Source organism: Oncorhynchus nerka, unplaced genomic scaffold (assembly GCF_034236695.1).
Source record: "Oncorhynchus nerka isolate Pitt River unplaced genomic scaffold, Oner_Uvic_2.0 unplaced_scaffold_1401, whole genome shotgun sequence".
In the NCBI taxonomy this organism is placed as follows: Eukaryota; Metazoa; Chordata; class Actinopteri; order Salmoniformes; family Salmonidae; genus Oncorhynchus; species Oncorhynchus nerka.
Window position 1 is genome coordinate 105977 of NW_027039916.1, and position 13727 is coordinate 119703.

Genomic DNA, 13727 nt, shown 5'->3' on the forward strand with positions numbered 1-13727 from the left:
GCCCAAAGCTCAGTGAAACCAAGGTAAACTGTAGACACTGGAGCCCAAAGCTCAGTGAAACCAAGGTAAACTGTAGACACTGCAGCCCAAAGCTCAGTGAAACCAAGGTAAACTGTAGACACTGGAGCCCAAAGCTCAGTGAAACCAAGGTAAACCATAGACACTGCAGCCCAAAGCTCAGTGAAACCAAGGTAAACCGTAGACACTGGAGCCGAAAGCTCAGTGAAACCAAGGTAAACTGTAGACACTGCAGTCCAAAGCTCAGTGAAACCAAGGTAAACCGTAGACACTGCAGCCCAAAGCTCAGTGAAACCAAGGTAAACTGTAGACACTGCAGCCCAAAGTTCAGTGAAACCAAGGTAAACCATAGACACTGCAGCCCAAAGCTCAGTGAAACCAAGGTAAACCGTAGACACTGGAGCCCAAAGCTCAGTGAAACCAAGGTAAACTGTAGACACTGCAGTCCAAAGCTCAGTGAAACCAAGGTAAACCGTAGACACTGCAGCCCAAAGCTCAGTGAAACCAAGGTAAACTGTAGACACTGCAGCCCAAAGTTCAGTGAAACCAAGGTAAACTGTAGACACTGCAGCCCAAAGCTCAGTGAAACCAAGGTAAACCCTAGACACTGGAGCCCAAAGCTCAGTGAAACCAAGGTAAACCGTAGACACTGCAGCCCAAAGTTCAGTGAAACCAAGGTAAAACGTAGACACTGGAGCCCAAAGCTCAGTGAAACCAAGGTAAACTGTAGACACTGGAGCCCAAAGCTCAGTGAAACCAAGGTAAACTGTAGACACTGGAGCCCAAAGCTCAGTGAAACCAAGGTAAACCGTAGACACTGGAGCCCAAAGCTCAGTGAAACCAAGGTAAACCGTAGACACTACAGCCCAAAGCTCAGTGAAACCAAGGTAAACCATAGACACTGCAGCCCAAAGCTCAGTGAAACCAAGGTAAACCGTAGACACTGGAGCCCAAAGCTCAGTGAAACCAAGGTAAAAGGCACTAACTGGCACGTGTGATGGCAGTTACTGCCTTTTTCTTTTGTTTCACTGTAACTTCTTGCATTTACTGAGTGGCACAGTGGTCTAAGGCACCTCATCTCGGTGTCACTACAGACCCAGGTTCGATTCCAGGCAGTATCACAACTGGCCATGATTGGGAGTCCCATAGGGCGGCATACAATTGACCCAGCGCTGGCCAGCGTAGGCCATCATTGCAAGTAGGAATCTGTTATTAACTGACTTGCAGAGTTAAATAAAACAATATATAATAATAACACAACACAATGATATTTGTCCACATGATAAAGCATGCATTTAATGTCAATAACTCATTTTTGACCAAATGTACAGTTACTGCTCTTTTGCTTGGTAGGGTAGTGCAGTGGTCCTGTGTGGCTCAGTTGGTAGAGCATGGTGCTTGCAAAGCCAGGGTTGTGGGTTTGATTCCCATGGGGGACCAGTATGCAAATGAGGGACCAGTACTCTGGAACAGAGCATCTACTAAAATGGACTATATGTACAGAACAGATGTTGAACTTCAAAGGCAGTGTGTCTTAAAGAAATAACCCCTTCCTGTCTGAAATGCCTATTGTTTTAACTGTCTTCACCCAAAGCCTTCTCTGCCCTGAACCCAAACCACTGATTCAGGATCAGAACACCTCAAACCTCTCATGTTCTGCTTGCCACATCTCCGACCAGAATCGCCAGTCCTAATCCCAGGGTTTTGAAAAAGATATGTTATTGTGATGAGACTAACATGATAAGAAAACGTATGCATGCTTTGGATAAAAGTGTCTTCTAAATGGCATATATTATTAGTATAGTAGCAAAAGGTTAAATAAAGATTAGAGAATATAATTTCACAGCACTGAGATTCACCCTACTTTGATTAATACAGTATACCATCCTATACGTCCTCTTTAGGTCATCACACAGTTATTGTAAGTAATCCAAGCTCCTAATCACATGGGCTATACGACCAAAAGTAACCATGCTGGTAAACAAGTTTCATTCAATGCAGCATAACTACGTCAAAGGTAATTGTTGTAGTAGAAATTTTGGGACATACTGAGCGTAGACCTAGTGGCATTCCAAGTGCAGAGGAAACACGTCAGGCGGGAATTTCACAAGATACTTGATACACTGTATCCACCACTGTATCCAACAGTGTATCCTGCACTGTATCCAGCACTGTCTGTGGAACTTCTGGGTGGACCGCGCAGGCGCTCTGGGGGCGCTCGCCTCTGAGGCCAGTGCGGCAGGAAAAGCGCAGGGGAGACGCCGCCGTGATCGAGGGAGAGGAAAAACTAAAACCAGTTAATTCTGGACAAGGACAACCTTTTCCGTTTACTTATACCTTATAATTCAACTGTTCCAGCGAATAGAATTCGGGCAAATGCGCGACCCGTTTCGTAGATAAACATAGCCACGGTATGCTTGGCAACCCTGAAGATAATGTCAGGGAATCAATGGATGAAAATCCCCAAAACTACTGCAGTTGCCTGGCTGGAATTCTCGTCTCGTACTGAGAGTATCGGACACTTGGAAATAAAAACGGTGAACGTATAAGGACCACGGGAAGGAGCCACAACATATCTGAGTGTGGGGAATTATAACGGTGTCCAGTCGGTATTTGGCTAGATAACGCATTTAAAGTTTGAACGGAAAGAACAGTTTTGCTGCATCGAATTCCTTTGGACGGGATGTCATCTGCCGCCGGTAGAATTCCACGAGCTAACCGACCATCTCCCTCTCTGTAAAGGAGGCCGAGCGCGCCAGCCGTGAAGATGAGCGGTGCGGCAGATACCAAGGGGTTGAGGCGGACCTTTATCGTGCCCTCGATCAAGGCTTTTGATCACTATGATTTCACAAGGGCCAAAATATACTGTAGTTTGACATGGCTTGTGGCCAAAGCCTTCGGCTCAGGTAGGTGGCGCCCTTTTTTTTCTGAATATTGGGGTGGAAATGTGTCAAATGTGATGCAACATTTGGACAAATTGTGTCAGTGCGCGCATCTTCAGAGGGTTTATCATAATTAACCTCGGTATTTCCGATGGGCCAAGATAGCATGTCTTATCTGTGTTAAGAATGTGTTATTTGGCCTCAATATAGCCTTGTTGAAACATCATCTTCACCGCGAGCGACAATTAAACATGCTAATTAGTCATTGTATTAGTCCCACCAGGGCTCTCTAATTGACGGTCTGTGTCCGAGGAGAAGTGCAGGGGCTGGACAGACTAACTGTTGCACGTTTGTCCAATATCTCCGGTTTTTCTGTTATGAACACGGCAGAGGACGCTGTTGCTGTTGTTGATCATGTACTTATTCTCCCAAGTACATGGCATTTGATTGATCAGTAACTGCAGCTGGTTCCTGATGTTCACAGTAATGGCCACATGGCCATATACAGGTTGATGGAACATATAAACAGTATTGTAATCTGGCTGGTTTGATCCCTGAATGCTGATTGTCTGAACGCCGTGGTATATCAGACTGTATACCATGGGTATGACAAACAAACTTTTTACTATTCTAATTACGTTGTTAACCAGTTTATAATAGCAATAAGGCACCTGGGGGGGTTGCGGTATATGGCCAATATACCACGGCTAAGGGCTGTAATCCAGGCTCTCCGTGATGCGTCGTGCGTAAGAACATCCCTTAGCAGTTGTACATTTATTGGCCATATACAGGTAGCCTAGTGGTTAGAGCGTGGGACTATTAACCGCAAGGTTGCAAGATCAAATACCCGACGAGGTACAAATCTGTCGTTTTGCCCCAGAACAAGGCAGTTAACCCACTGTTCCTAGGCCATCGTTGAACATACGAATTTGTTCTTAACTGACTTGCCTTGTTAAATAAATATACCTCAGGCCTTATTGGATCATTCCATGTGACTTGACAATAACACAGTTGTTACTTCACGGGGTGGTTGAAATTAGAATGTGAACAGAAAACAGTCAGAGTAGCGTTTCTGGATGACAGGCAACACTTAGCCTATATTAAAATCTGCTACCAGTGTAGTTGGGGGGAGGCTTGGGCTTGGCCTTGGCCAGTAGGCAGCAGCAGTCCTATGAAGTCAGTAATTCCAGCTGGCTCTGGGCTTGGAGGTTGACTGACTCCAGCTCTCTACGGAAGTTTTTTAATGAGGCTACACTCTTAACTACCATCTGCTCGATCTGTGTATGGTAATAATGGACAGGGGGGGGTTATGCTGCAGCTAGCCTTGGGAGCCAAGGATTCTCACGTTCAATGGCCACACGACACTATGCTAAGCACATAGACGAGGTAGCTCCTCCTATAGTTTCCAGCATGTAGGCTTTTCTCAAGTGTATAAAATGGTGGAAAGCCCTGTCCACTGCTCCCCTCCCCTCACTACTCTGTCATAGAGGACTGCAGGCTATTAGCATACCAGGACTGGGTTCTTTTCCTGTCCCTCCTGGTGACACACATTACTGCTTCCTTCCAGCACCATGAGAACAGTGGCCCAATTCATCAACCAAGTCTTAGTTTACACACACAGCCACGTTTGGTCTACTTACTATGGTTCTGACAGTAGTTTGACCCACGTAATGCAGACAATTCCAAAAACAATCTCTCCCATTCAAAATGCATGCTGATCACTGCTGTAGATCAACTGAAATATAGCCTAGACACAGGAAAGGACTATAAGCGTGACCATAAGAGCATGTACGGACACATACACACTCACTAGATGTTTTCCTCTATTATGACACATTTTGACCAAAGGCATCTGTGTTTTCTGCTTTCCTGTCTGGTACTGGATCCCTGACTAGGTCCCAATGCTCTCTCTCGCTCGCCCGCTATCTCTTTCTCATCTCACTCTCTCTTTGCAACAAGATCTCACGGTCTAACTTCAGTGTTCAACGTTTGTCGGGGGGGGTCTAAACCGCTTTGTGAGCAGCTGTTGTATTTGGTGCTCTCCTCAGACCCTACTCTTCTCTCCTGTCTCTGTAACATCTGTGGTGTGTTGACGTCGTGGAGACCCAGTCTAGAGTGGCAGCATTTGTCTCAGTTACATCACAATGCAGGGGCCTCCGGGCTGGAGACTGGGCCCAATGGAAGGACCAACAGAAGATGCTTCAGCTTTACATACTGGCTCTGAGCACTAATGTTAATTAGTCTAGTAACGTGTGAATTCATTAGCCACAATCAATGTGGGAGTGACAACATTTCTGGTATACTTTGGTCTGACTTAATTGATGTTTAAATACTGCATTGGAAAAGAAGTAGTCCAACATGAATTGGCATAGTGAGCAACTGAACAAAAATGTTACCTCTGAAAACCACTGCTAAAATATATCTAGTTATTTCTCAGCGAAGTAACCCTGTGTTTTGAATCAGACATTATCAACTGCCGATATAGGCTACACAGGTTTCTAAGAAAGTAATAACTGCATAGTAACAGACAAGTAATGTTGCTGACTGGTGTACATTCTTTAATGTTCCTCCCTGTGCTGTGCTCCGATTGGACGACTCTGTGGTCGGCACGGTAACGGTCGATATTCCAGGTCTAGTGTTTGGACTTCCTGCGACAGCTACTTCTGTCTATTTCCTGTTTGATGGCAGACACAAAGGAGATGGGTTTTCCTTGACGCGGCAGCGTTTGATGAACCTGTGGAAAACTAAAGCCCACTTACTCTGTGAAGGTTGTATCTGCACTCCACACTGTTAAAAGAAGGGTGCTGTTGGTCTTATAGAACATTTTTGAGGGCCATATGAACCAAGCCATAGAACCCCCTGTTTGGTTCTTTATAGCACCATTTCTTCTAGCAGCACTTACATGGCAAGACTCTGTTAACATTGTACAGCATAAGGTACCGTCCAGATAAAGATGTGTAGTAGACTGTGTTACTACTGTATTTGGCATTGGTGCTGTTTTAGGAGGCTATGTGAGGTCATAGGAGCTTTGTCCACCCTCTCCAGGGTTATGAGGGGTGTTATAGTGGGGAGTGGGGACAGTATGGGGACTTTATAGTGGGGACAGAACGTTATTGTGACTAGCTGCTGAAGTGACTGGCTGTTAAGTGATTGTTGGAATGGTAAACACCCGCCATTGTCGGAAATAGCCCACTTTCGTCTCTGTGGGTAACAACACACTTTCTTGAAATTAGCTTCTGAACCCTCCTTGGAAGAAATGTAATCTGCTGATAGGATGAAGAGTCCTCACTTATGTTGGAAATGATACACTATAACCCTAACCCCGTTTTTTTAGTTTTACCTCCTGTAAAAAATACATTGTACACGTCTGCCTTTCCTACAAGTAGGCCACAGTGTCCGCTGTACATCCCGGTTCCTTTTCGCCAGTCCACCATCCAGGCAGAGTAGCCCACGTCTTCGGAAGTGTCTGCCTGCCTAGTTCTCTGACCTCTCCATTCACTAGGCTAATAGCACTCTCGCTTTACCAAGTCGTACAGCATGATCACGATACTTAGGTGTCCCGATGCATTGCTATTCTATATGTATCACGATTTATCACGATCGATACTTGGAGTCATAGAATCGATATAATATCGTAAAAAATGGTATTGTGAATACATTGCAGAATACATTTTCAATCGGGCAAAAGCAAATGAAGCCTATTGGACGGATTAAGGACTAACCTTAATCGGTCGCCCCAGTGTGAGTTTTTATGCGTGTAATGTCAGAATACACTCACTGTTCCAAAGTGGGATTGTTATGCAAAAGGGGTTAACCTACGCTGCCTCAAACCAAGGCTGCCTGCTAATTATCTACAGGCTATGTTTCAACTTGTCCATTTCAAAGGATTTTTTAACACGTTTTATTTTCTAACAACAGTTTGAATTGAGGTGTGCTCTGCCTCCTCATTAATTCACAAAGAAGAAGCCCATTTCCCTTTTGCGGACAATTTATGTTTGAGGCTTTGCTGAGCCAAACAAACTTCTCTCTTCAAGGAGAGCCTAAGCACTTCCCCAGAGTTTCCCCAGATCAAGTATGCAGGCATTTGCGCATCCCCAGTCAGAAAATAACTTTTTGCCCCCCAGTACATTTTCCGGCTGGCACCCGCATTGCCTTCAATGTTGTTTTCCTTACTAATAATAACTTTGGACGTGTGAGTTCCTATCAAAGTAAGTGCCTTATTACGTTATCATTATAGTTTCTGTATGTCGTGTTATCGTTTCTACTGTAGCACACAGTATGTATGTACAGTGCATTCGGATAGTATTCAGACCCCTTGACTTTTTCCACATTTTGTTAAGTTACAGCCTTATTCTAATTTTTTATTTATTTATATCCTCATCAATCTACTACACACAATACACCAGAATGACAAAGCAAAAAAAAAGGTTTTTAGTTTTTAAAAACAAATGTATAAAAAAAATAAATGAATAATAACACATTAACATAAGTATTCAGACCCTTTACTTAGTACTTTGTTGAAGCACCTTTGGCAGCATGTACAGCCTTAAGTCTTCTGGGTATGACGCTACAAGTTTGGCACACCTGCATTTGGGGAGTCTCTCCCATTCTTCTCTGCAGATCCTCTCAAGCTCTGTCAGGTGGAGGGGAGCGTTTCTGCACAGCTATTTTCAGGTCTCTCAGAGATGTTAGATCGGGTTCAAGTCCGGGCTCTGCCTGAGTCACTCAAGGACATTCAGGGACTTGTCCCGATGCCACTCCTGCATTGTCTTGGCTGTGTGCTTAGGGTCATTGTCCTGTTAGAAGGTGAGCCTTCGCCCCAGTCTGAGGTCCTGAGTGCTCTGGAGCAGGTTTTCATCAAAGATCTCTCTGTACTATTCTCCGTTTATCTTTCCCTCGATCCTGACTAGTCTCTCAGTCCCTGCCGCTGAAAAACATCTCTACAGCCTGATGCTGCCACCACCATGCTTCACTGTAGGCATGGTGTCAGGTTTTCTCCAGATGTGATGCTTGGCATTCAGGCCAAAGATTTCAATCTTGGTTTCATCAGACCAGAGAATCTTGTTTCTCATGGTCTGAGAGTAATTTTGGTGCCTTTTGGCAAACTCCAGGCAGGCTGTCATGTGCGTTTTACTGAGGAGTGGCTTCCGTCTGGCCACTCTACCATAAAGGCCTGATTGGTGGTGCTGTAGGATAGTTGTCCTTCTGGAAGGTTCTCCCATCTCCACAGAGGAACACTGGAGCTCTGTCAGAGTGACCATCAGGTTCTTGGTTGCCTCCCTGACCAAGGCTCTTCTTCCCATATTGCTTCATTTGGCTGGGCGTCCAGTTCTAGGAAGAGTCTCGGTGGTTCCAAACTTCTTCCATTTCAGAATGATGGAGCCCACTGTGTTCTTAGAGACCTTCAATGCTGCAGAAAGGTTTTGGTACTCTTCCCCAGATCTGTGCCTCGACACAATCCTGTCTCGGAGCTCTACGGACAATTCCTTCGACCTTGGTTTTTGCTCCGACATGCACTGTCAACTGTGGGACTTATATAGACAGGTGTGTGCCTTTCCAAATCATGTCCAATCAATTGAATTTACCACAGGTGGACTTCAATCAAGTTGTAGAAAACATCTCAAGGATGATCAATGGAAACAGGATGCACCTGAGCTCAATTTCGAGTCTCATAGCAAAGGGTCTGAATACTTATTTAAATAAGGCATCTCAGATTTTTTTAAAATATTACAAAAATGTCTGAACTTGTTTTCGCTTAGTCATTATGGGATATTGTGTGCAGATTGATGAGGATAAAACATGATTTAATCTATTTTAGAATAAGGCTGGAATGTAACAAAATGTGGAAAAAGTCAAGGGGTCTGAATACTTTCTCTGAATGCACTGTATGGAGCATAATGTATTTACTGTTTTATTCGCATGTTTTCGATTGTCATGATGTGTGTAAAATATATTTTTTAAGGTTATACTGATTATGATGAGCTAAAGCTAAGCTAAATGCCAGCTATGTGTGGCGCCATGTTTGTTGACATCATACAATGCATTCTGGTTGTCACGTAAACGTCTGTCAGACCAAAGATGTTATAACAAACAAAGTGAAGGGATGGTTCAATCGACTGACTTAGATTGTAACTATCATTACTCGGTGTTGCCCGAGTATCAGGGGTTTTATTTAGCTTATAAACTTCCGCTGTGTTTGCCCCCCATCACAGTAATATTTCCCCCCACGATACCTTCCCCCATTTCTACCCCCATGGACTTGAAATCCCCACAAATGAAATAACCCCCCTTTCCAAGCCCACCTAAAATAGTTTCATCCAAATCTGGCAACCCTGTTTAGCTTTCGCGCTAACGGTTAGGCCAGGCAGTAGGCTTTTATTTGGTGTGATGATCTGCGAGGTGATAGCATTTTATTTGCTTTGTGATTAGTCAAAAACTCTCAATTACTAGTTAAGTTAAGCGATCCGGTTATTGTATATACTGTAACAAGTACATAGAAGATTTGTAAAATGCTGAAAAGTGGCCAAACTAAGTTCATATTTTTCGGGCAATGGGCACAGCCATCTTTTACTTTATTTATTTGTGTTTTATAGGGAATGGAATTCTGGGATTAGGAGTTATCGCTTGTCAAATATAAACAAACATGGCTGCCATCATAAAGAATGTAGCTGTTGTTAGCTTAGCTGACACACGTCTCTTTTCTGAACAATAAAGGTGAAATTGAGAAATAAAGTTGTAAAGACCTTTTATTTCCCATCAGTACAAACAATTGTTTAGGTGCTTTTCAGACAAAATGCTGTTTAGACACGTTTGTTACATCAAATGTTCTGTTACTACTGTTTCAATCACATATTTGCGATGGTACGCTGTAGGGACCACTCAGAAATGATCACAAATATGTAATAATACACGTTTAAGATGCCTGCCCTGTCTTCTGTTTCCCCTGTTTGTGCCTGTGATTCACAGCCATGGCGAGGGAAATGACCTCATGCACACACACAAACACACCACAAAACGCCCTCATTACCCCATACGCACCCTTTCAACTAGGGATGGTGGAAATCGATACAGTTACAGACAATATTATATCGATTAGTCAAAAATTATAATAACATATATATATATATATTTCTCGCTAGATAGCGTTAGCTAGTGCTAGTTGGCTGTACCTGTGTCAAAATGCTGGTATTTTCCATCCTATAGCTCATTCTTCATCTTTTTAAAGTGGAACTGACAGAGTTTTAACTACTTTGCAGTTATGAAAGAAACAGATAGTCATAATGTCAGTAAAACATATCAAATTCCCAGTTCATGCAACAAAACCAACATTATAAGAGGTTTTAAAAATATATGTTCTATTTGACTCTACATTCCATGGTGTACACAAAGGCATTTTGCCAGAGTAGATGGATGCGGTTCAATGCATGAGTGATATAATTCACCAATACATTTCTCGGTAGTCCAAAAAGCATTGCTATGACGTTGTAAATCACAGCTGGCCCGGTACATTGTTGCTGCCTCCATTCAGGATGCACTGTTTCAGTGTCAATGGCTCAATATTTTGGACAAAATGGACAAATTTAACTAAGACTGGAAATGTCAATACAAGGGCAAAGATCACAAGTCAGTCATAGCGTAGCTAATAGGCTAGCGCATCTATTTATGTAGCAAGCTAAAAACATGGACCCTAACGTTAGCTAGATAGCTAGCTGCTAGGAGGATGTCATTCATGTCATTGGAGTGGGTGAGTGACTGACTTTTCCCTAATATTGCTTTTTGGTGGCTATATTTTACACAGCTAGAGATGCAGGTGTCATTTGGTTAGCTAGCAAGAACCTGAACGACTGTTATCCAGTTAGCATATGGCTAACTGGATAACACAATTCATTCTCGCTATCTACTCCAATTTCAGAGTACTCTCATCTGAGTGTGCCAGAGCGCAGAATAACTAATGAATGGCAGGCCCTACTGCCTGTAAACACACAGTCCAGTTCAAAGTGAATGACGGCAGGCCCTACTGCCTGTAAACACACAATCCAGTTCAAAGTGAATGATGGCAGGCCCTACTGCCTGTAAACACACAGTCCAGTTCAAAGTGAATGATGGTAGGGCCTACTGCCTGTAACACACAGTCCAGTTCAAAGTGAATGACGGCAGGCCCTACTGCCTGTAAACACACAGTCCAGTTCAAAGTGAATGACGGCAGGCCCTACTGCCTGTAAACACACAGTCCAGTTCAAAGTGAATGATGGCAGGTCCTACTGTCTGTAAACACACAGTCCAGTTCAAAGTGAATGATGGCAGGCCCTACTGCCTGTAAACACACAGTCCAGTTCAAAGTGAATGACGGAAGGCCTGTGTGGCAAATAAAGGCCTACTGTATCTCTGACTGGCTTTGGTGCACCGGTCTGCATCGACTCTGGTCCTGGACAAGACAGATGGTTCAGGTTTTATTTAATGCAGTTAATTGTCCAAACGCACAGCTGCTTTCCCATTCTGTATTGCTATAGAGTTTTCACAAATGCCTTAGTACAGTATACGTCATTCCCAAACATTCTAAGAATTGATAAAAATGTCTAAATACTTGCTTGACAGAAAATGTTTTTAAAAGTCATATTCTTCCTGGGGGTGTATATATATGAATTAAATAATAATATTTAATTTAGCTACAATGCTGTCTGTTTCACTTTAAATAGTGAGAATGTTTTCAGCACTTTTATTTCCATGACTGATCAAAACAAATGTTCTCTGCAGAAAATGTGTCTCTCAGCAAGGCAATATGTTTGGAACGTGAAATCGCAATAAAATTGCAGTATCGAATCGTAATACATATAGAATTGTGAGAATCGCAATACATATTGTATCGGCACCCAAGTATGGTAATAAAATCGCGTGGTGAGGTCCCTGGCAATTCCCAGCCCAACTTTCAATCCCTTCCGTCCCTTTCTCAGCCTCAAAAACACTTTCGGGACCCCTTGACACAACATGTGATGGCACACACCAGAGACGAGCAGAAAGTGGTGTACTCTTTGCCCCTGAGTGCAGACAAGTCTGGTGTGTGTGTGTGTGTGTGTGTGTGTGTCTGGCTATTTTGAAGATAAAGATAAAGTAAATCAGATTTAGCATGTGAGTCAACAGACAAAGAATCTCTCTCTGTCTCACACACACCATTCCTGTACCATACCGGTGTATACGGTGTTACCGTCAGTGCACACAAAGGGCGCTATTTCTTTACAAATGTAACAAATAAATCGAATAAAAAAACTAAATCTTGATCCAGGAGGAGATTGATTGTCTCTGCTGTAAGCAAGAAGCCACTAAGCTAGTAAGTTTGCAAATGAGATGCGTAGCTAGAGCCCTCTGCTGGAGATAAATGATATACCGCCCAAGCCTAATGTATATACACACACACACACACACTCTTAAGCACGCCGTCAATGGAGGTCTAAGATCCGTGTGTGAGAGAAGCATGTGTGCAATGGGAGAGTGGGGCTCGCACAGGCACGCCTGTTGCCATCACGGTGGACTCATTCTGCAGGGGCCAGTACAGTCATGTCAGTTATTGTTTCACCAAAGTAACCTGTTTCCCCTCTCTCCACGGACAGCCCAAAATGAGCTGACTATAATGTTACTTATGTAGCCCACCCATCCTCACGTCCTCCCAGAGAAACTCTGTTTATCATATGTCCACACTAACCCATAGCTAGAACTGGGCGACATGGACAAAAATCCATATCGAGATAAATTGCCTGAATTGATACGATAGCAATAAATAGAATGAGAAGTTTATAAGGTTAATGTGCACCACAGTTTTAAAAAAGTGTCCTTTAAACTACTACTACTAGTCTGATGGTTGTAGCAATCAATTGTCCCATTAACAATCACCCATATTAGCAAACTTATTTCAAACTTGACATTTCTCTAGTATAGGCTACTTATCATAATGCCTGTGATAAGTGATTGGTATGGTGTTGATAATGTGTTGATAATTTGGGTTTATCATCCCAGCTTTACCTGTACCGATCCCTCCACAGACACATCCCCAGATGACAGTTATCATATCCCAAACTAATCCGGCCCCCTCTTTCAGAGAAACTATGTTCATCGTATCACCACACTAACCCCTCTTCTCTCCCTTCACAGATGCGGTCCCGGAGGAGCTGGTGGACCCTTTCTACAGGGACCAGTACAGTCAGGAGCACCTGAAGCCCCCGGTGGCATGCCTGCTCCTGTCTGCAGAGCTCTACTGCCGGGCGGGGAGCCTCATCCTCCGCAGCGATGCCGTCAAACCTCTGCTGGGACACAACGCCATCATCCAGGCCCTGGCACAGAAGGGACTGTACGTCACTGACCAGGACCGACTGGTCACAGAGAGGGACCTGACCGGCACACCCATACACATGGTGAGGATGAAGAGCTGTCTGGACACACACACACACACACCCATACACATGGTGAGGATGAAGAGCTGTCTGGACACACATACACACACACACCCATACACATGGTGAGGATGAAGAGCTGTCTGGACAAACACACACACATACAGATTTACACACATACAGATTTACACACACACACATACACACACACACACACCCCCATACACATGGTGAGGATGAAGAGCTGTCTGGACACACACACACACATACACATTTACACACACACACACACATACATACACATACACACACACACATACATACACACACATACACACACACACACACATACACATACATACACACACACACACACACACACATACATACACATACACACACACACATACATACACATATACACACACACACACACACACACACA

General features: G+C 43.7%; 1 protein-coding gene across 1 annotated transcript; it reads left to right on the plus strand.

The window, feature by feature from the left end:
* Nucleotides 1-2192: 2192 nt before the first annotated feature.
* Nucleotides 2193-13449, plus strand: LOC135568773 (calmodulin-regulated spectrin-associated protein 2-like). Its single transcript, XM_065015513.1, has 2 exons — nucleotides 2193-2924; nucleotides 13044-13449. The coding sequence occupies exons 1-2, from the start codon at nucleotides 2786-2788 to the stop codon at nucleotides 13409-13411; spliced, it is 507 nt and encodes a 168-aa protein (XP_064871585.1). The 5' UTR covers nucleotides 2193-2785; the 3' UTR covers nucleotides 13412-13449.
* Nucleotides 13450-13727: the final 278 nt, after the last annotated feature.

What these genes read in the sequence shown, in the direction of transcription:
- LOC135568773 (XM_065015513.1), top strand. Translation starts at nt 2,786, where the DNA reads ATGAGCGGTGCGGCAGATACCAAGGGGTTGAGGCGGACCTTTATCGTG. An exon ending in GGCCAAAGCCTTCGGCTCAG is followed by an intron (nt 2,925 to 13,043) that starts GTAGGTGGCGCC and finishes CTCCCTTCACAG; the next exon opens with ATGCGGTCCCGGAGGAGCTG.